Below are 22514 nucleotides of genomic sequence, written 5' to 3'. Positions count from 1 at the left end.
ACCCTAGATTAAAGCCACCCTCTTCAAAGTTGTACATAGTTTTACAAATTAACATTTTTTTCTAAATAGCTCATGTATTCTAAACATGCTGAGACTATAACAACTCAGTCCTAAATGAAGCCCTTTCTGGGTACTCTTTGGTCAACCAGGACCACTCTTTGCTTCTTTACCCGAAGTTACTTTGTTTTTGTTTTATTTTGGTCCAGTATTTGTCATAGATATGATCTGAAAGAAAAGATAAGCCTCTCTCTTTGAAGAGAGCTGACAGTCACTGTGAACCAAAATTGTATGCGCTTTGTTGGTAAGCATAAGAAAATCAAAACTGCAGAGTAAGATTCAAAGTGAAAATACAGTGTTAAAGATCTTTTTCATTTGTTAGTACAAAATTCCATATCCTAAGTGTGGTCTGCCCTATAGATGTATTTTGTTGACTTCCAGGATGTTTAAATAAAATCATGTTAGTTGTCAACATTTAAAATGTTCAAGATGGCTGGGCGTGGTGGCTCACGCCTGTAATCCCAGTACTTTGGGAGGCTGAGGTGGGTGGATCACCTGAGGTCAGGAGTTCGAGACCAGCCTGGCCAACATGGTGAAACGCCATCTCTAGTAAAAATACAAAATTACCTGGGTGTGGTGGCGCATGCTTGTAATCCCAGCTACTTAGGAGGCTGATAGAGGCAGGAGAATTGCTTGAACCTGGGAGGTGGAGGCCGCAGTGAGCCGAGATTGCATCATTGCCCTCCAGCCTGGGCGACAAGAGCAAAACTCCATTTCAAAAAAAACCCAAAAACATGCAAGAGTTTCAAAAAACTTTGGATTTCTGGCTTTCTTGATAAATTGTAATATCTAACATTGAGCTCAGAGTTTTATATGGCATCTGTTGGCTGGAACAGAGTAGTGGCTGCCTTCTTTATATGGATTGATTGGACACATGGTCTTGCTTTGTCACCCAGGCTGGAGTGTAGTAGCGCTATCATGGCTCACTGCAGCCTTGACCTCCTGGGCTCAAGCAATTCTTCCCACCTCAGTCTCCTGAGTAGCTGGGACTATAGGCACGCACTACCGCGGTGGGCTAATTTTTGTGTTTTTTGTGGAGATGGGGTTTCACCATGTTGCTTAGGCTGGTCTCCAACTCCTGGGCTCAAGCAGTCTGGGCACCTCGGCTTCCCAGAGTGCTGAGATTACAGGTGTGAGCCATGGCGCTCAGCCCGCTGCCTTCTTTAAATGAGCATGTACTCTCAGGTTTTCACAGAATGTTGGTAGCCTCCTTTACCCATTTATGTTTCCTGCTCGTCTTCTATGTAGGCATTTGAGTTTTCAGCTCCTACATTAAATAATTATAATTTTTAGGGATGATGAGAGGGTGGGAAAATGGGAACTCTTAAAAATGTAATCTAATATCTATCAAAACTGATAATGTGCAGGTTATTTTTGCAGACTTGACAGTTTAAAATTTAAAAATATAAAATTTAAAATTATAGGCCAGGCGAGGTGGCTCACTCTTTTCATCCTAGCACTTTGTAGATCCCTTGAGCCCAGGTGTTTGAGACCAGCCTAGGCAACATGGCAAAACCTCATCTCTACAAAATATATACATAAATTAGCTGGGTGTGGTGGCACATGCCTGTAGTCCCAGCTACTTGGGAGGATCACTTGAGCCTGGGAGGTCGAGACTACAGTGAGTTGTGATAACACCACTGCACTCCATCCTGGGCAACAGAGTGAAACCCTGTCTCCACCCTCCCCCTGACAAAAGAAAATTTAGATTTAACAATTCATATGTCTAAGAATTTATCCTAAATACTTGACAGTTATGAAAAATGTATGTTTATAGATGCTTCTTTTAGCATTTATAATAGTAAAAAAATGGGATAACTAGGTGTGCTGGTGCATGGCTGTCATCCCAGCTACTGGGGATGCTGAGGTAGGAGGATCGCTTGAGCCCAGGAGGCGGAGGCTGCAGTGAGCCAAGATCGTGCCACTGTACTCCAGCCTGGGCAGCAGAACGAGACCCTGTCTTTAAAAAAAAAAAAAAAAAATTACAATTTAAGTTTAATAGGGGATTCGATAAATGGATTGTGGTTATTCATGCAGTAGGATGCTGTAGACTTAGGAGAAGGCAAAGTTTTAGTCTGGAGGGTGATACAATGTTAATAGTGGTGTTTTTGGGAAAATGAGTTTACAGGATATCTTTCATTATCTCTGAGTTTTCTGTTTTTAAGAACATTGCATTATTAAGAAAAAAGATATGCATTTAAAAAATTCTCCCTCATTTTAGCTGCCAAATTTCCATGGCTATTCTGCCAAATTAAGCCACATAGGTTCTGGCTTCCACTTAAAGTACAGATTTTACATTCAGAATGCTCTTGTCTTGAAATTTTTCTAGGGAAGAGAGGGGGGAATCAGTGTCTTCAAGTATCAGGAACCATCTTTGAAGCCTAAGAATAAAGTAAAAGCCTTATACAGCATTTTCAGGCTTCTACGTGCAACCCTGCTTCCATTCACTAGTAAAGCCATCAGAATTTGCCTCCTTTTCAGTGTCAGGCCTGAGGCTTGAGCTAGCACTATTGACAATGGAGGGAGCTTCTCATATAAATTGGGCTATCCTGACAGTTGCAGGGATACCTGCTGAAAGTGACCCTAATGAAATGCATGGGTGTGTGGTACAGTGGAAAAAACATGAATGAAAATTCACATCCTGGCCTTCCTGCTTTCCTGCTGAGTAGCATAGGCAACCTGTGAAGCTCAGTTTGTTCATCTTTGAAACAGTAGTCATTCTTGTTAAATGTTGTTTTAAAAAATAAGTGAGATAACATATATGAATTGCCCAGCAGTTAGCTGCTCTAGTCCTGCATGTTTCTCCTTTGTGGAAATACAAGACAAAAGGTTTCTAATTTCTTTTTGTTAATATTTGATGAGCATTTACTGTATGTTAATGACTTTAAAACATTTATCTCATTTACTCTTCCTGGCAGCTGTGCAAGGTTATTCTCAACTCTTGTTCTCCCCATTTTACAGATGAGGAAACTGACAGTTTAACACTTGGCCAAGGTCACACAGCTGGTAAGTGGCAGAGATGAACCCTGTGTGATCCCAAAGCCCATGTCCTTTTTATCTTTTTAAAATTGAGTTGTGACTTACATGAAATGAAACGTACAGATCTAAAGTGTTAAGTTTAAGCATTTTTATAAATGTGTGCACCCTAGTAATCCACATTCCATCAAGATACAGAACATTTCCATCCCTTCAGAAAATTCCCTTTTACTTTTCCCAGTCCATCCCACTACTCTACCCCAAAAAGCAGTAACTTCTGGTTTCCATCATGATAGATTAGTTTTGCCTGTTTTCTAAAATGTCACGTGTATACAGTCATACAATATGTGCTCTTTTATGCTTGTTTTAGCATGATATTTGAGACTCATCCATGTGTTGCTGGTGTTAGTAGTTCATTTCTTTATATCGTTGAAGAGTATTCCTTGACTGTACCATAGTTTATTTACCTGTTGATACCTGGGCTGCTTCTAATTTTTGGTTATTATGAATAAAGCAGCCATAAAGTTTCTTGTATAAGGATTTATGGACCTGTGTTTTTATTTCTCTTAGTCGTACATCTAGGAATTATTGGGTCATGTGGTATATGTTAAACTTTTTATGAAATTTCCAAACATATTTCCAAAATGTTCATACATCTTAGTTCCAGTAGTATATGAGTTTCAGTTCCACATCTTTGCAAGCATTTGTTATTGCTAGTTTTTGAAATTTTAGTCACTCTAGCGAGCATTGTATTAGGATTGATGTGGTTTTAACTTGCATTTCTTGATGACTAGTAATATTGGTCACATTTTCATGTACTTATTGATCCTTCATGTGTCATCTCTTAAAAGTGTTCAGATCTTTTGGTAAATTCATGTAACTGGGCACGGTGGCTCACGCCTGTAATACCAGCACTTTGAGAGGCCAAGGCAGATGGATTGCTTGAGCCCAGGAGTTGGAGACCAGTGTGGGCAAGGCAACGTGGCGAAACCCCGTTTCTACTAAAAATACAAAAATTAGCTGGGTGTGGTGGTGCATGCCTGTAATCCCAGCTACTCGGGAGGCTGTGGCACAAGAGTTGCTTGAAGCTGAAAGGTGGAGGTTGCAGTGAGCCAAGATTGCACCACTGCACTGCAGCCTGGGTGACAGAACAGGACTCAGTCTCAAAAAAAAAAAAAAAAAGAAAAAAATTCATGTGTTTTGTTCAACTATTGAGTGGTGGGTGTTTGTTTTCTACATATAAGTACATCAGATATGTGTTGTAAATATTTTCTCCTAGTCTATGACTCTTTTTTACTTTTTAACATGTTTTGTGAGGAACAGAACTTTAAAATTTTTATGAAGTCCAATTTATTAATTTATGATTAACATTTTCTATGCCCTCTCTAAATCTTGGCCTAAACTGAGATTGCAGAGATAGGCTATGTTTTCTACTAGAAACAGTATGATTTTAGCTTTTACATTTATATCTATAATCTATCTCAAATTTGTTTTTTCTTTATTATGAGGTAGGAATCAAAGTCTTTTTAATATGAATATTCATTTGTTTGGCACCATTTGTTGAAAAGGCTTTCTTTATTGCATTTTATTTTTTTGAGACAGGGCCTCACTCTGCTGCCCAGGCTGGAGTACAGTAGCATGACCATGGCTCACTGCAGCCTCCTCTTCCTGGGGCCCAAACAGTCCTCCTGCCTCAGCCTCCCAAGTAGCTGGGACCACAGGTGTGCAACCACCATGCCAGGCTAATTTTTAAATTTTTGGGAGAGACGGGGCTTCACTTTGATGGTCAGGCTGGTCTCGAACACCTGGCCTCAAGTAATCCTTCCGCCTCAGCCTCCCAAAGTGTTGGGATTTTAGGCATGAGCCACTACCCCTAGCTGTTGAATCTTTTTACCTTTTCACAAATACCATAGTGTCTTGATTACTATAACTTTATAATAGATCTTGAAATCAGATAGAAGTAGTCCTCTAACTCCATTCTTCTTTTTCAAAGTTGTTTTGGATATTCGGCTATTGTTTAACAAAAAAAACTTGCTGAGATTTTGATTGAATTGCATTGACTCTATCCATCTGGGAAGAGTGATCAACTTAATAATATTGGGTGTCTTTTAAATTTTTTAAAGTTTTTTTTTTTTTTTTTAGAGACTAGGTCTCGCTCTGTTACTGAGGCTGGAGTACAGTGGTGCAATCCATAGTTCACTGCAGCCTCAAACTGCTGGTCTCAAGGGATCCTCTTGGCCTAGCCTCCAGAGTAGGTGGGACTATAGGTACTCACCGCTACACCCGGCCAATTTTCTAAAAAAAAAATATATATATTTTTATAGAGACAGTGTCTCACTATGTTGTCCAGGCTGGTCTTAAACTTAGGACCTCAAGCTACCCTCTCACCTCAGCCTCCCAAAGCACTGGGTTTACAGGTGTGAGCCACCATACCCAGTCAATAATATTGAGTGTTGAGTCTTCTTTTTTTTTTTTTTTCTGAGACAGAGTCTCACTTTGTCCCCAGGCTGGAGTGCAGTGGTGTGGTCTTGGCTCACTGCAACCTCTGCCTCCCGGGTTCAAGTGATTCCCCTGCCTCAGCCTCCTGAGTAACTGGGACTACAGGTGTGCGCCACAACACCCAGCTAATTTTTGTATTTTTACTAGAGATGGGGTTTCACCATGTTGGTCAGGATGGCGTCGATCTCCTGACCTTGTGATCCGCTCGCCTCGGCCTACCAAAGTGCTGGGATTACAGGCATGAGTCATCGCACCCAGCCAATGTTGAGTCTTCTAATCCATGAAGTCAGTGTATCTTTCTCCTTATTTAGGTCATCTTTCTTTTTTCTTGTTAATGTTTTAAAAAGTTTAGTGTTGAGATCTTATACATCTTTATCCTTAATATTTTGTTTTTTGATGTTATAGTAAATGGTATTATTTTTAAATTTTATTTTCCAATTGTTGCTAGTATATATAAATGCAGTTGATTTTTATGTATTGAGTTTGTATCTTGTGACATTGTTAAATTTGTTTGCTAGTTCTAGTAACTTTTAAAAATAAATTTCTTGGGACTTTTTATGTGTACATCTGTGAATAAAGACAGTTTACTTCTTCCTTTTTGATGTTTATGACTTATTTATTTTTCTTATTGCACTGGCTAAGATTTCCAGTACGGTGATTGATAGAATGATGTTCTTGCCTTATTCTTAATCTTAGGAGGAAGAAGTTCAATTTGAGTATCAAGTATGATGACACCTCTGTTGGGCTTTCTTTTATTTTTTTAGGGTTGTGGTAAAATATACGTGACATAACATTTACCATCTTAACCATATTTAAATGTGCTGATCAGTGGCATTAAGTACATTCACACTGGTTGTGCAACCATCACCAGCATCCATCCACATAACTCTTCTAATATTGCAAAACTGAAGCTCTATACCCATTAACAATAACTACCTATTCTCCCCTGCTCCTGGTAACCACCATTCTACTTTTTGTCTCTGAATTTGTCTACTCTAGGTACCTCATTTAAGTGGAATCATACAGTTTTGTCCTTTTATAACTGGCTTATTTGCCTTAGCATAATGTGCTTAAAGTTTATCTATGTTGTATGATGTTAGAATTTCCTTCATTTTTGAGGCTGAATAAGATTCCATTGTATGTATATACCACATTTTGTTGATCCATTCACCTGTTGTTGGACACTTGGGTTGCTTTCACCTTTTGGTTATTGTGAATAATGCTATAAACATGAGTATACATGGTTGTCTCTCTTCAAGCCCCTACTTTTAATTCTTTGGGGTATATACCTGGAAGTGGAATTGCTGGATCCTATGGTAATTCTGTTTTAAAATTTTCAGGAATCACCATACTGTTTTCCATAGCTGCCGCACCACTTTACATTCTCATCAGCAGTACTCTAGGGTTCCAATTTCTCCACATCCTCGCCAATACTTATTTATTGTGTTTTTGATAGTAACTCTCCTAATGGTTGTGAGACAGTATCTCATTGTGGCTTTGATTTGCATTTCCCTAATGATTAGTGATACTGAGCATCTTTTCACGTGCTTATTGACCTTTTGTGTGTCTTCTTTGCAGAAATGTTTGTTGAGGTCTTTTGCCTATTTAATTGGATTCTTTATGGTTTTGTTTTAGTTGTACGGGTTCTTTCTATATTCTGTATATTAATCCCTTAACAGATACATGATTTGCAAATATTTTCATCAGTTCTGCAGGTTGCTTTTTCATACCGTTGTGTCCTTTGATGCATAGAAGTTTTACATTTTCATGTTATCGAGTAATTTTTTCTTTTGTTGCCTGTGCTTTTTGTGTCATATCCAATAAAGCATTGCCAAATCCAGTGTCATGAAGCTATCTCCCTGTTTTTTTTTTCCCAAGTTTTATAGTTTTAGGGCTTATGTTTAAGTCTTTGGTCCATTTTGAGTTAATTTTTGTGTATGATGTAAAGGTAAAGGCCAGCTTCATTTTTTCTCATGTGGATATTATTTTATCAGTACCATGTGACTATTCTTTCTGCATTGAGTGGTCTTGTAACCTTGACAAAAATTGTTTGACCATATAAGGGTTTAGTACTGGGCTCCATATTTTATTCCATTGGTCTATGTCTGTCATGTTAATAACAGACTGTTTTGATTACTATGACTTTGTAGTAAATTTTGAAATCGGGAAGCTATAGGGTTTTTGTAGATGCCTTTTATCAGCTTGAGAAAATGCTGTTCCTAGTCTGCTAAGAGTTTTTTTTAAATCACAAGTGGTGTTATTTTCAGATTAATAATTACTAATCTGTAAATAAGTTACTTTTTTTTTTTTTTTTTTTTTTTTTGGAGACAGAGTCTCGCTCTGTCTCCCAGGCTGGAGTGCAGTAGCTGGATCTCAGCTCACTGCAAGCTCCGCCTCCTGGGTTAACGCCATTCTTCTGCCTCAGCCTCTCGAGTAGCTGGGACTACAGGCACCCGCCACCATGCCCGGCTAATTTTTTTGTATTTTTAGTAGAGACGGGGTTTCGCTGGGTTAGCCAGGATGGTCTCGATCTCCTGACCTTGTGATCCGCCCATCTCGGCCTCCCAAAGTGCTGGGATTACAGGCTTGAGCCACCGTGCCTGGCCAATAAGTTACATTTTAATACTAATTCTACATCTAGATTGTTTAGACTTAATATGGCAAATTACACTGATTGAATTTTGAAACTCAAGCTAGCCTTTTAATCCTGAAATAGACCTCATGTGGTCAGTGATGTATTATAATTTTCAAATGTTGCTGAATTCAACTTGGTAATATTTTGTTAATGGATTTTTGTGATTATGTGTAGAAGAGCCAAAACCTGTGTTTTAATCTTGGTGCCATACTGCCTCCAAAAGACTGTTTTGTTTTGTTTTGTTTTGAGACAGGGTCTTGTTCTGTCGCCCAGGCTGGAGTACAGTGGTGTGATCTTGGCTCACTGCATCCTTCGCCTCCCAGGTTGAGGCGATTCTTGTGCCTTAGCCTCCTGAGTAGCTGGGACTACAGGTGTGTGCCACCTACCCAGCTAATTTTTATATTTTTGTAGAGATGGGGTTTTGCCTTGTTGACCAGGTTGGTCTCCAATTCCTGGCCTCAAGTGGTCTACCTGCCTTGGCTTCCCAAAGTGCTGGGATTACAGGTGTGAGCCATTATACCCGGCCTCCAGAAGACTTTTCTTTTTCCTTAATTTGTCATTTTGGGCATATTCCCTTTTATTTGTTGAATCTGCATTAGGTTAATTTTTTGTGTAGTCATAAACCAACTAATAGGCTTTCTAGATAGGTGTTAAGAGCTCTCTCCTCCTCCTCCAGTTTTTAAGTCTCCATCTAGTGGTCTGTTCTGGAAGCACAGAGGTGAGAACCTGTGTTAATGTATTGGTGGGTATGCCAGTTTAGTCCATTAGGTGGCAACAGGCCCTAACCGAAGAGGGAAGAGCATTCGGACTGAAAAATAGAAAACCCGTGCTTGCAAAACTCAGAACAAGATTTTCTGGTACAGCTAGGCTTCAAAATCTTGGAGAAGGAAGTTGTACCTTTAGGTCATTCTAAGAGCATGTACGAAACTCTAAAAATACATGGGGCCTATAGTCCCAGCTCCTCAGGAGGCTGAGGCAAGAGGATTGCTTGAGCTGCAGAGTTCAAGACCAGCCTGGGCAGCATAGTGAGACTCTGTATCTCTTAACAATAAACTCACATGAGAATTCATTTTCCTGTTTCACTTCCCTTGCCGCTCAAGCTTCAAAATCTTGACTTACTCAGTGGGTATCCAGTGGTCACTTTTCTTTGAATATTGGTGGTAGGAGGTAATAGGGACAGAGGGTTAAAGTAATAGAGTAGACCCTTAATGCAAGGGGATCTGAGTTTGGGGATGGGGTGAGAAGGATGTGCCTGAAACCTACTTTATTAATGATAAAAAGAAGAAATCTACTTGCAGAGAGATTTCAGGGAAAGGCATTAATGGTTTCTAGCTGTTTTTGGTTCTGATACTCCATTTCTTGGGCATGGAGAAAGGAGTGTTTACGAATGTTGTCTAAGATGTGGGCCTTTTTTTTGTTTTGTTTTGTTTTTTTAAAATAAAAATGGAAATAGAACAGATTTTCTTTGGCAAGGAATTGTTTAAGGCAGTGGTGAAGGAAGAAGATCAGTTAAAGGGGTGTGAGATTCCATGAAGCGGTGGATAGAATTTATAGGGCTGTGAAAATTAAGATAATGTTTGGGAAAGACCACTAGGTAAACAGTGTGACCTGGCAGGCTAGAATAGATTGCTTGCTTATGGCAAAGATGCCAGCTTTTTTTTTTTTTTTTTTTTTTTTTTTAAACCTTAGCTGACTTAGGCATGTAAAAATCTACTTAACTTGTATGTTCCTGCTTTCCAGTTCATAATAATTCATAATTCATTGGCAATGGACTATTATGTACAAATAGGTTTGGAGTAAGGATGATAGATGTGCTTTAATAATTGGTTATGGTTCATATTTGAAACATGACATATGCATGTCAAGATTTAATTACTGGAAAATTTCAAAATAAGGATACTGTCAATGTAATACCTGTCATTATGTACCACATATATCAAACTAACTTGAAAATGATGATGCCAAATGAGCTGTAATTGTAGAGTAAAGCAAAAATAGCAGCAATTGAAAACTACCACTAATTTCCTCAACAGTGATAATGGAGTTCTTCTAAGAACTGTAAGATTTCCAGCTGATCTTATGTGTGTATTTGGGGAAAGATCTTTGCAACTTTTCCACCCATTTTTGGCAACTAGGCTTAGTAGAATACTAGAGTCTCAGTTTATAAACATTGAATTGTATTAATAGTCACTTAACAAGTTACTTGTAGCTTTTAATCATAGGCAGAAATAAACTGAACACCGGTCACTCATAAGATGGATGAATGTTGGATTAATTCACCAGGAAGATCCTTTATACCTTGAGAATCATGGGGCTAAGAGGTTGGGAAGGAGGAAGAACAAGGTAGAAAAATAGGCTCAGGCTGAGGCTCATTGCAGTGGACCTTTAATGCTAAATGTGAAGTAGAAAGGGGGTGTTTTTTCTGTGACTTAAAGCAAAACCTCAACATTGTGTGTGTGTGTGTGTGTGTGTGTTTCATTGTGTATTCACAGGTGTTTATAATAGCTCTGATACAGTTGGTGGGATTACTATGTGTGATCAGTCCTATTGACAGAATTATTATTTGTGACTTTTAATACCAAATGATTTTTTTTAGGAATTGTTTTTCTGTTACACTGAATGGAGAAGTTCTGTGTAATTGAGAAGGAAATAAAGTCCTTCATGTAATGATTTTGTGCGGAGACTTTTGTTGACTTGTTTCGCTTCTGATCATTTGGCTCCTCAGTTGTCCAGCATAACTAAGATGCAGTAAAAACCCAGGCCGTAAACATCATTTTCCGTTTTCATCAATATAATGTTAATTATGGGATTGAGTGATTCTGTTTTCTCTGGAGTAGTTTAATGGCAAGGAACAGAAAACACTCTCAAGCTAGTTTAAAATAGGGATGTTGTTAGAAAGTACTGGGGTTTCTTTTTGTTTTTTTTCGAGATGGAATCTCACTTTGTTGCTCAGGCTGGAGTGCAGTGGCATGATCTTGGCTCACTGCAACCTCTGCTTCCTGGGTTCAGGCGAAGTTCAAGTGATTTTCCTGCCTCAGCCTCCTGAGTAGGTGGGATTATAGGTGCCTGCCACCTTGCCCAGCTGATTTTTTTGTATTTTTAGTAGAGACAGGCTTTCGCCATGTTGGTCAGGCTGGTCTCGAACTCCTGACCTCAAGTGATCTGCCCGCCTTGGCCTCTCGAAGTGCTGGGATTACAGGTGTGAGCCAACCTACCCAGTGCAAAGTACTGGTTTTCTCTTGGGGCTCCGTGGCAGAGCATGCAATTGAATTTCATGAAGAACCAACCAAGACCAGGATTTCTTTTCCATCTTCCTGTGGCTATGTGGAGTCTCATTTCTGCTTTTTCTGGTACCTCTGGTTGATAATTTCTCCTTTACACTGATATTCCTCACTTCTGTATCCATAATGGAAAATGGCTGCTCCTCCCCTCCCCTGGCATGTCGCATAGCCTTCTAGCACCCGTGCTTGACACAGACTAACTAAAGTATTTGTGTTCAAATTGTAAACACTTAGGAAAGAATATAAGCCCAGATTGGATCAGGTGTCCATTTGTTCTTTCAGGGGCTATGGTAAATTGACTATTCAGTAGAAGCTGTAGAAACATTCTAAGGAGAATATAAATAGAACAGAGAAATTATCTGACATGATTGCTTTAGTCAGGAAACATGCAGGGTGGAGATTATGGAAACTGACTATGGAATCTGGTATTTGAGCCAGGACAATGAGCAGGCAGGGAAAACTCAGGGGCATAGATTAATGGATTAATGGATTAATTAGGAATTATTTGCTAGGCCTGAGATGTGAGAGGATGGGGATCTGATAAAGGCAGTGAGAATCCAGGTATTAATTGATGCTTAACATTTGGCAAGTAGAAGAGAGATATATTCAGGTCACGCAGTTACTGGCTGTGGGTATAAGCATTAAGACCCAGAGCTCTTGGTCTTGGAATGCTAATGACCAGATGAACTGAGAGTTAAGACCTGGGCCAGTGGGAAAGGGACCCATGATAGACATCAAGGCATGCTGATGGGCTTAATCATAGTGACCAAGGCCAGCTGTAACACTCAGTGTACTACTTTGCCTGGGACCTATTTGAGTGCCTAACTGGTGACAAAGTCTGAGATTGTGTACTTTTGCCCTAGTCATGATTGGCCCTGGGGCTTGTCCAGCTTATATATACACATGGAAGGCACTAAAGACTCCAGTAGTTATGGCTTTTGGGAAGAGAGAACTGAAAAATAACTCTTTACTATTTACAGTTTTGGGCTGTTGCTTTCTGGAACTGAAAATGATTCCATAATCCAAGGATGAGTTTATACCTCTGCCTCCCTCTAGAAGTTTTCCCTCCTAAGTGAAATTTTGAGATTAAGTTATATTTAAGGAGTTTGGGTGCCTTCAAAAACAACCAAGGCTTAAAACAAATTGAGAAACATTTATTCATGAAAACCACCGAACTTGCGATAAGAACAGCATGAGTTTTGTCGTGTTGCCTGGGCCTGTTCCTATTTCTGCCAGCCCTGACAGTGCAGTAGTTCAGCCAGGGTGGGGCAGGCCATGAAAACCAGTACCTTTACAACTACTGCAGGAGGGAGCTTTCTTGATTTGGAGTGTTGTCAGTTAAATGTGATGATCTTGGTGGCAAGTGAAACAGAGAGGGCCAGCAAATGTGCTACTCTGAGGTTACAGTTCTGTTTAAGATAAACAGTGGGCCAGCAGACTAGCCAGGGCTTTAACAAGAAGGTCTGGTAGGTGAGAGAGTTTCAAGGGGCTTGATAAGCTCTCCAAATATCCTGGGTTGATTGGAGTGTTTATGCACATCAGAAACCCATGTGAGCCCACACCACCACACATCCCTGACCAATGCAAAGATGTGTGGGAAAGCCCAGCAAAAAGTAAAAACTGGAACAGACGTGAAGGCCTGAAGTGTGAGTGTGCTTCCCTTATCCTGACCATAGTTGCATCAGCAGGTAGTGAAAGAGCTCAAGGTTCATTACCATCTCTGACCAATCTTTAATGGAGTAGGAAGCTATACAGTTAGAGGGGTATCTCCTGCAAGTCAGGCTTCAAAATAAAAAAGGTGGGGGAAAAAACCTGAGCCATCAGGAACTACACATTGCAGAGGAGACAGACTTCATGGTTTAGTGCAGGAAAGTTAGTAAACAAACAAACAAAAAAACAACTCATCATCACCACCAGCCTTAGTGGGGGAAAAATCAGAATCCAGAGTTGCCAAAAGCACATAGTCTTAAATGTTCAGTATCACAACAAAAATTAAAAGACATGCAGAGAAACAAAGTTTGACCATACTCAGGAAAACAAACAAACAAACAAACAAACAAAAAACAAAAAACAAAAACAAAAACAAAAAAAACAGTAGAAACTGTCTCTGAGTGATCCTAAATGTTGGATCTAGCACACATAAAACTTCAGTGCAACTGTTATAGATATTCCAAAGAAATAAAGGGAACAACTTTTAAAGAATTGAAAGAGGAAGTATGATGACAGTGATGTAGGACATAGAGAATTTCAATAGAGAAATTATAAGAAAGAACAGAAATGGAAGTACTGGACTGGAGTTGAAAAGTATAACTAAATGAAAAATTAAGTAGGGACTCGACAGCCAGTTTGAGGTGATGAAAGAATTGGTGAACTTGTAGATAGATCAATTAAAAATATTCAGTATGAAGAATAGAGAAAAAAGATTGAGGAAAAAGGAACAGAACCTCTGAGATCTGTGGGACATCAAGTGTGTATGTAATGAGACTCATGGGAGGAAAGGAATAAGAGAAAGGGGCAGGAAAATATTAGAAGAAATAATGGCAAAAACTTTCTGAATCTGATGATAAACATTAGTCTACAGATTTAAGAAGCCTAATAAACGCTAAGTATGATAAACACATATCAGAGTCAAAATGTTGAAAGATGAGGACAAGGAGAAAACCTTCAAAGCGATGAGAAAAAAAATGATTAATTATGGTTAAGGAAAAGCAATAGGCTTTGTGGCTGACTTCTCATCAAAAGCAATGGATGCCTGAAGGCAATGGGATGACATTCTAAGTGTGGAAAGAAAACAAAATTGTTGGGCGGGCATGGTGGCTTATGCCTGTAATCCCAGCACTTTGGGAGGCTGAGGCGAGTGGATCTCGAGGTCGGGAGATCAAGACCATCCTGGACAACATGGTGAAACCCCGTCTCTACTAAAAATACAAAGATTAGCTGGCGTGGTGGCGCGTGTCCGTAATCCCAGCTGCTCATGTTAGGAGAGGCTAAGGCAGGAGAATTGCTTGAACCAGGGAGTCAGAGGTTGCAGTGAGCCAAGATCGGGCCACTGCATTCCAGCCTGGTGACCGGGCGAGACTCTGTCTCATAAAAAACAAAAACAAAAATAATTTAAGAATTCTATATCCAGCAAAACAGTTCTTCAAAAATGAAGACAAAATAAAGACTTCCACATTAAAAAGACAGAATTTATTGTGAGTGGACCTGCCTTAAAATATTAAAGGAAATTCTTCAAGCTGAAAGGGAGTGATACCAGATGGTAACTCAAATCCATAAGAAGAAATGATGAACAGTGGAAATAGTAAATATGTCTATATGTTTTTTCTTCTCTTAATTTTTTAAAAAGACAAGATTATATAGAGCAAGGATTATACCATTTTATTACTAAGTTATAACATATATGGCAATAATAGAAAGGAGGGGATGGATAGGAGATATGTTGGATCAAGTTTCTGTATTTCCTGGAACTAAATTAGACTGTCATAAGTGAAGATGCATGTTGTGAGGCCTAGAGCAACCACTAAGTAAACAGCAAAATATGTGTAGTTAAAAAAAAAATCAGGCCGGGCGTGGTGGCTTAAGCCTGTAATCCTAGCACTTTGGGAGGCCGAGGCAGGTGGATCACCTGAGGTCAGGAGTTTAAGACCAGCCTGGCCAACATGGTGAAACCTTGTCTCTACTGAAAATACAAAAATTAGCCAGGTGTGGTCTCGAGCGCCTGTAATCCCAGCTACTTGGGAGGCTGAGGCAGGAGAATCACCTGAACTTGGGAGGCGGAGGTTGCAGTGAACTGAGATTGTACCACTGCACTCCAGCCTGGGTGACAGAGTGAGACACCATCTCAGGGAAAAAAAAAAATTGCCTATTCCTAGAAAAGGCAAAATTGTTTTGCATTGCTCTAAAGGAATGCCTGAGACTGGGTAATTTATGAAGAGGTGTATTTGACTTTTGGTTCTGCAGACTGTCCAAGGTATGGCACCAACATCTGGTTGGCTTCTGATGAGGCTGCAGGAAGCTTTTACTCATTGTAGAAGGTGAGGGGGGAAAAGGCACATCACATGGCAAAAGAAAGAGCAAGAGAGGAGGTGCCAGGTCCTGTAAACAACCAGCTGTTGTGTGAACTAATAAAACAAGGACTCACTCATTACTGAGGGGAGGGCACCAAGCCATTTATGAGGGATCCACCCTCATGACCCAACTACCTCCCATTAGGCCCCACCTGCGACATTGAGGGCCACATTTCAACATGAGATTTGGAGGGAACAGACATCCAAACTGTATCAGTGATAATTGCTTTAAGGATAGGCACTGGAACTGATTTGAGAATTCAGTCATAAATCCTTATGTATCATGTGGTCCTTTGATTTTTGACCAAGATGCCAAGGCAATTCAGTAGAGGAAATCAGTTTTTTTCCAGAAATGATGCTGGGAAAAGTGGATGTCTATATGCCAAAAATTTATCTCAAACCCTTTTTTACACTAGACACAAAAATTAACTCAGAGTGCACCATACACCTAAATCTAAGAGCTAAAACTACCAAATGTATCAAGCGTATCTTTTGACCTTGGGTTAGGCAAAGACCTCTTAGGTGTGACACCAGTGGCACAAGCCATAAAAGAAAAAAAATTGATGAATTGGCTTCATTAAAATGTAAAACTTTTGCTTTCAAAATACATTATTAAGAAAATGAGAAAACTTCAGATTGTGGGAAAATATTTGCAAATTATTGGGAGGCCGAGATGGGCGGATTGCTTGAGGCCAGGAGTTCAAAACCAACCTGGCCAACATAGTGAAACCCTGTCTCTACTAAAAACGCAAAAAATTAGCCAGGTGTGGTGGCAGGTGCCTGTAATCCCAGCTACTCGGGAGGCCGAGGCAGGAGAATCGCGTGAACCCAGGAGGCAGAGGTTGCAGTGAGCTAAGATCGTGCCACTGCTTTGCAGCCTGGGCAACAAGAGCAAAACTCAGACTTAAAAAAAAAAGAAAAAAAATCTGATAAAGGAGTTGTGTCTAAAATATGTAAAGAACTCTTACAACTCAATAAGAAGACAGCTCAATTTTTAGAAATTAACGAAAAATACCATGATTCCTCTTATGTGAGATTCCTAGAATAGGCAAAATTCATTGAGACAAAAGTAAAACAGAAGTTGCTAGGGGAAGTGGAGAATAAGTAGTTATTGTTTAATGGGTACAGAGTTCTTGTTTAGGATTATGAAAATGTTCTGGAAATGGATAGTGATGATGGTTGCACAACATTGTGAATTTAATGCCATTGAGTTATATAAGTGATTAAAATGGTAAATTTTATATATACTTTACTATAACAAAAATAAATTTAAAAATTTGAAAACATGGGTAAAAGAATATTTCGTCACATGCAAAGGTGCTCTGAATTAGTCATTAGGGAGATGCAAATTAAAATTGGAATGTCCACTGTACACCCTCAGGAATAGCTATAATCAAAAAGACTGTCAAAGTATTCTAGAAAGTGTTAGAATGTGTAGAAACTAGAAATCTTCCCTGTTATAATGGTAATGTAAATCAATTGGAAATCAGTTTGGCAGTTCATTAAAAAGTTAAACTTACCATATGATCCAGCAATTCCACTCCTGGATATCCAAGAGAATTAAAAACATATGTCCATACAAGAACTATGTAGGCCAGGTGTGGTGGCTCATGCCTGTAATCTTAGCACTTTGGGGGGCCAGGGTGGGTGGGTCACCTGAGGTCAGGAGTTCGAGACCAGCCTGGCCAACATGGAGAAACCCCTTCTTTACTAAAAATACAAAAATTAGCTGGGTGCAGTGTGTGCCTGTAATCCTAGCTACTCAGGAGGCTGACACAGGAGAATCGCTTGAGCCTGGGAGGTGGAGGTTACAGTGAGCTGAGATTGCACCATTGCATTCCAGCCTGAGCCACAGAGGGAGACCTTGTCTCAAAAAAAAAAAAAAAAAAAAAAAAAAAGACCATGTAAATGTTTATTGATGACATTATTATAAATGTTCATAATAGCATTAATAATAGCCCAAACCTGGAAAAAATTCAAATGTCCACCAACTGGTGAATGGATAAACAAAATGTGGAATACCTATATAACGCAATGCTATTCAACAATAAAAAGGAATGAATTACCAATACATGCTACAACATGGATAAACCTAAACCTCATAATAAATGAAAAAAACCAAACTCCACTGGGCGCGGTGGCTCACGTCTGTAATCCCAGCACTTTGAGAGACTTGAGGTCAGCAGTTTGAGACCAGCCTTGCCAACATGGTGAAACCCCATCTTTCCAATAAATAAATAAATAAATAAATAAATAAATAAATAAATAAAATAAAAATTAGCCAGGCATGGTGGTGTGTGCCTGTAGTCCCAGCTACTCTGGAGGCTGAGGTGGGAGAATCGCTTGAACCTGGGAGGTGGAGGTTGCAGTGAGCCAAGATCGCACCACTGCACTCCAGCCTGGGCGACAGAGCGAGACCCCATCTCAAAAAAAAGCCAAACTTAAACGAGTACATGTTATATGATTTCTTCTATATGAAATGTCCAGAGGCTGGGCACAGTGACTCACGCCTGTAATCCTAGCACTTTGGGAGGCCAAGATGGGCAGATTACTTGAGGCCAGGAGTTTGAGACCAGCCGGGCCAACATGGCAAAACTCCATCTCTACTAAAAAAAAAAGAAGGTGGGTGTGGTGGTGTGTGCCTGTAATCGAAGCTACTCAGGTGACTGAGGCATGAGAATCGCTTGAACCCGGGGGGTAGAGGTTGCAGTGAGCTGAGATCATGCCACTGCACTCCAGTCTGGGCAAAGACCGGAAGAAGAGCAAAACTTGTCTCAAAAACCAAAACAAAATGTCCAGAGAAATCAAATGTATAGAGACAGAGAGCAGATCAGTGGTTGTCTGGGGGCTAAGTTGGAGTAGAAACAGGAACAAAGGCAGTTTTGGGGGTGATGCAAAGGTTTGAAATTAGATTTTGGTGATGCTTGCACAAGTCTACAAATGAATGAATAAAAGTCATTGAATTATACACTTACAGCAGGTGAATTTAATTGCATGTGAATTATACCTAAACAAAACCGTTTAAAGAAATATTTAAGATTGACTGGAAGCAGGAAAAGGAAGGGACGTCTTGATAAAATGATTTAAGTTCATTGATCAGATGGGGCCCCACTGATTATTTGCTGTGTCATTATTCTTCACCTTGGAAGCTCATACTCCCAAAGCCTTACCCTGTGTCCTACTCCACTACAGAGTGTACTAGAAAGCAACTTCTTGTTTGGGAAGTGACTCAACTGTTTGGAGTGTGATACTGATGGACCTAGAGTGAATGGTACTTCCCATCCAGTCTGATGACACTTATATGCAGAAAAGTCCTTCTTTTAAACCCGGGTTATGGGTTAACTTTATCCAGACACCTTGCACACATATACTGCTGGTTGACAAGTAGGCAGGAGTTTGGGTAGTGGGAGGATGTTGTCTCTACTACTTGTCTGTACCTGTGAAGCAGCACCATCAGAGACTAGGATATTTTGGGCTATACCTTGTGCTGTTTGCAGAGCACTTTTCACATCTGAAATGGAGGGGGGTATATTTAGTCATCCTTTTACAGAGAAGTAAGACTTACAGGGTGACTGGCTTGACCATGAATGCATAATCAGGGCAGAGCTGAACTTAGCTGAACTTAAATTCAGATTTTCTGACTCTTGTATTTCAAGCGATTTCTTTTGTACCTACTGTTTTTGCCCCAACTATTTACTGGGAAGAGGAGAGAAAAGGGCATATGATTTTGATTGGTTGTGTGTTTTTCAGTAGATTTAGTTAGTCTGAGGAACAGGAAGGGAAGTTGAGCTACAGTGTAAGTTCATGGGTTCTGTGGCAAGTATAACCAGGATAATTTTGTCCTGATATTTGGTAGCTATTAAAATTATATATAGGCTGAAACTGTAATTTGTGGGACAGATAGATGGCTGAAGGTATCCTGTGCTTGGTTCAAGGAGCAGATTACTTCCTAAGTTACAAATATAATTGTGCTAGAAATTACAAGAAAATTCATTTGATAAAGTTGAAAAGTCATTTGATTAAAAAAAAAACATTTATTATCTACTCCATGCCAGGCCCCTTGATAGGTTATGGCATCACAAAGTCTAGTTGGATCCTGTTGAGGTACAGCCTGAGAGGAGGACATGAGTAGGCTGCAATTTCCTTCATTGTCTTCGTTCTCTGAGAATGACTTATCTATACTCCAAAGTGACCACCTCCACCCCCGATGGAGAGCCTTTTACTTTCTACTCTCCCTGAAGCTGTGCTTTCCACAGGACAGTTTGCCTTTCCTTCCTTTTCTCTGTGGATTCTTCCATCTGATTTTCAGCCAAATATAGGTAGATACTGCATCTAAAAGAAATCTTTTCTTTTTATTTTTTAAAAAACATGATTTAAAATTCGAAAGATTTATATGATCTGAAGAGAAACCAGAGTAGAAAGACATGATTTAAAATTAACCTTTTCTTAATTGTTGAAATAGTTTATGCTTATTGGTAAACACTTGGAAGATCTATAAGAGTATAAATACTAAACATAAAAATTACCTATAATTCTACAACTTTGAGATTACAGTTGTTAACGTGTTTGCTTCTAGTCTATTTGAACTTCCTGTCTGCTTTTTATCTCCTGTCAGCCAGTGCATGCTTGGCAGCGCTCACAAAACACACACACAACACATGCACATACACTAAGATGTTAATATTTTGTGTGTCAGATCTTGTGTGAAATTCTTTACATGTATTCTTAATCTTCAAGCAGCCCTGTGAAGCAAATACTACTGTTGTATTTTCTGTTTACAGATGACACAGATTTAAAGGTTAAGTAATTTGCTCAAGTTTATATAGTGGGTAAGTAACAGCTGAGATTTTTACCCTCATTTAGCTTAAGCTCTTCATCACTACTTTTCCAGAAATCTATTTCCACAATGACTAGAACACCAGATGTTCTTTCCAAAACTGTTAGTAATCTTATTATTTTTTATTATTTTTTTAAATCCTACCCTCTTTTCTGGCCTTGTCTCATGACTTCTTCACCATCTTTTCCTGTGCTTTAGTCACAATTTCTGTTTTGTAGAAACACTGCTTCTTTGGCCTACACACATACATCCATTCCCTATGCTTGGAATGCTTACTGTATTTCACCAAGGTAGTTACACATACCCTTAAAGTCTTTACTTATCCATCACTTCTCAAGGAAGTTCCCTACCCTTCTTACCACCAGGACTGGATTGGTCCCTCATATTATTTGCTCTCATAGTACTTTACTTTTATCTTCTGCAGAACTGTTTGCACTTGCAGTTAGCTATTTGTTGGTTAGAACTAGTTCTGCCTTTTTTGTTACATACTTTTGTTTCTTCGTATCTCCTGGCTCCTGTTGCAGTCCGGGTATATACTATTTGTTACCCTTTTCTTTCTGCACTTAGATCATTCTTTCTCAGATCCATGCTTATGAATCATAAATGTGCATTCCTTGTTCTGATATCTGTTCCAGAAGTGGATTCCTCTTTCCTTCGTGCCAATTTCTTTCTTAGTACACTCCACGCTCCTAACCTAGTCAGGAAAGTTTGGCATCATTCTTGACTCTGCTTTCTTTTCTGTTTGAGCCAGTTCTTTGGAAGGTGGTTCTGATATATTGATATGGAAAGATGGCCACAATATTTTAAGTGAAGAAAGGTTTCAGGCCGGGCGTGGTGGCTCACGCTATAATCCCAACACTTAGGGAGGCTGAGGTGGGTGGATCACTTGAGGTCAGGAGTTTGAGACCAGTCTGGGCCACATGGCAAAATCCTGTCTCTACTAAAAATACAAAAAATTATCTGGGCATGGTGGTATGTGCCTGTGGTCCCAGCTACTTGGGAGGCTGAGGTGGGTGGATCACTTGAGGTCAGAAATTCGAGACAGCTTGGCTAACATGTTGAAACCACGTCTCTACTAGAAATACAAAAATTAGCCAGGCGTGGTGGTGAGTGCCTGTAGCTCTAGCTACTTTGGAGGCTTAGGTGAGAGGATCACTTGAACCCAGGAGGCAGAGTTTGCAGTGAGCCGAGATCACGCCACTGCACTCCAGCCTGGGTGGCAGAGCAAGACTCCATCTCAGAAAAACAAAAAAACAAAACAAAAAAAAACTAGAGAACATTATGTATAATTTGTGGTGTTATTTTCTCTAAGTGTAAATACATGCATTTTAAGTATCTTGAAATACCTCTGAGGCTATACACCGAACAGAATGATGGAAGGGGGTCAGCCAGTAGGCTTGTGAAAAACAAAAGCCAAAGTATGCCTTTTTGAGATAACCTTTCCTTTCATTCCATTCCTGTTGACTCAGTTCTGCACTAGCTTACTTGTGCAAGAAAGTTCCCTTTTTTCCCTCTTTTCTTCCCCTCACTTCATCTGCTTAGTGACTTCCCAGTCTTGCTTTCATTGTCTCCTTGCTGAGTTTAGCATTTAAAATGGCTCTCTGTTGGACTAATTGACTTTGCGCCTTGCTCATAAGTCCTTCTGTAATATGTCCTTTTACCTTTTCAATGCCGTTCCTTATGACTCCCTAATACAGTCTCTAGACTATTCCGTTCCTGTCCCCTATACACGCCATGTAATTTTTCTGTTACAGATATTTATTTAGAGTCCCATCTGCAGAAAACACCCTTTAACTTACATAATTGTCTCCCTTCCTGTAGTACTTAGTTTTATCCAAGAGAAAACTTGGATTTGGGTTAATGAAATATATAATTATTTCATTGGCATATTTAAAGACTGTGTAATAGTCTGTAAATAAATAGCATTGTTGTTCAAGTGTACATTTTTCAAAGTACGTGTCAGACATTCTTTTCTAATGTTTTCAGAAATTTTGGAAATGATTGGTTAAAAATAAATGCCTAGAATGCACAGCATCCTGAAAAACAAGACTGCATGGAGTACCTTCTGTGTGTCCACCAGTCTGACAGAAAACTCTTCTATAAAGACCCCCTGGAGCCGGGCATGGTGACTCATGCCTGTAATCCCAGCAATTTGGGCAGTC

The 22514-nt window shown here is 39.6% G+C and overlaps 1 protein-coding gene across 4 annotated transcripts in view; it reads left to right on the top strand.

Moving 5' to 3' along the window:
* Positions 1-22514, top strand: part of NR6A1 (nuclear receptor subfamily 6 group A member 1) — a 256395-nt gene that overhangs the window by 49600 nt on the left and 184281 nt on the right. For 2 of the 4 annotated variants that reach the window (XM_073021918.1, XM_073021917.1), the window contains exon 3: positions 3019-3063. The exons of the other annotated variants lie outside the window; for them this stretch is intronic. In XM_073021918.1, coding sequence (XP_072878019.1) covers positions 3019-3063 — 45 coding nt within the window. The remainder of the gene's footprint in view (positions 1-3018; positions 3064-22514) is intronic. 4 annotated transcript variants of the gene reach the window in all.

Source organism: Chlorocebus sabaeus, chromosome 12 (genome assembly GCF_047675955.1).
Source record: "Chlorocebus sabaeus isolate Y175 chromosome 12, mChlSab1.0.hap1, whole genome shotgun sequence".
In the NCBI taxonomy this organism is placed as follows: domain Eukaryota; kingdom Metazoa; phylum Chordata; class Mammalia; order Primates; family Cercopithecidae; genus Chlorocebus; species Chlorocebus sabaeus.
Note: the sequence above shows the minus strand (reverse complement) of the source record. Positions and strands in the feature narration are given on the sequence as shown.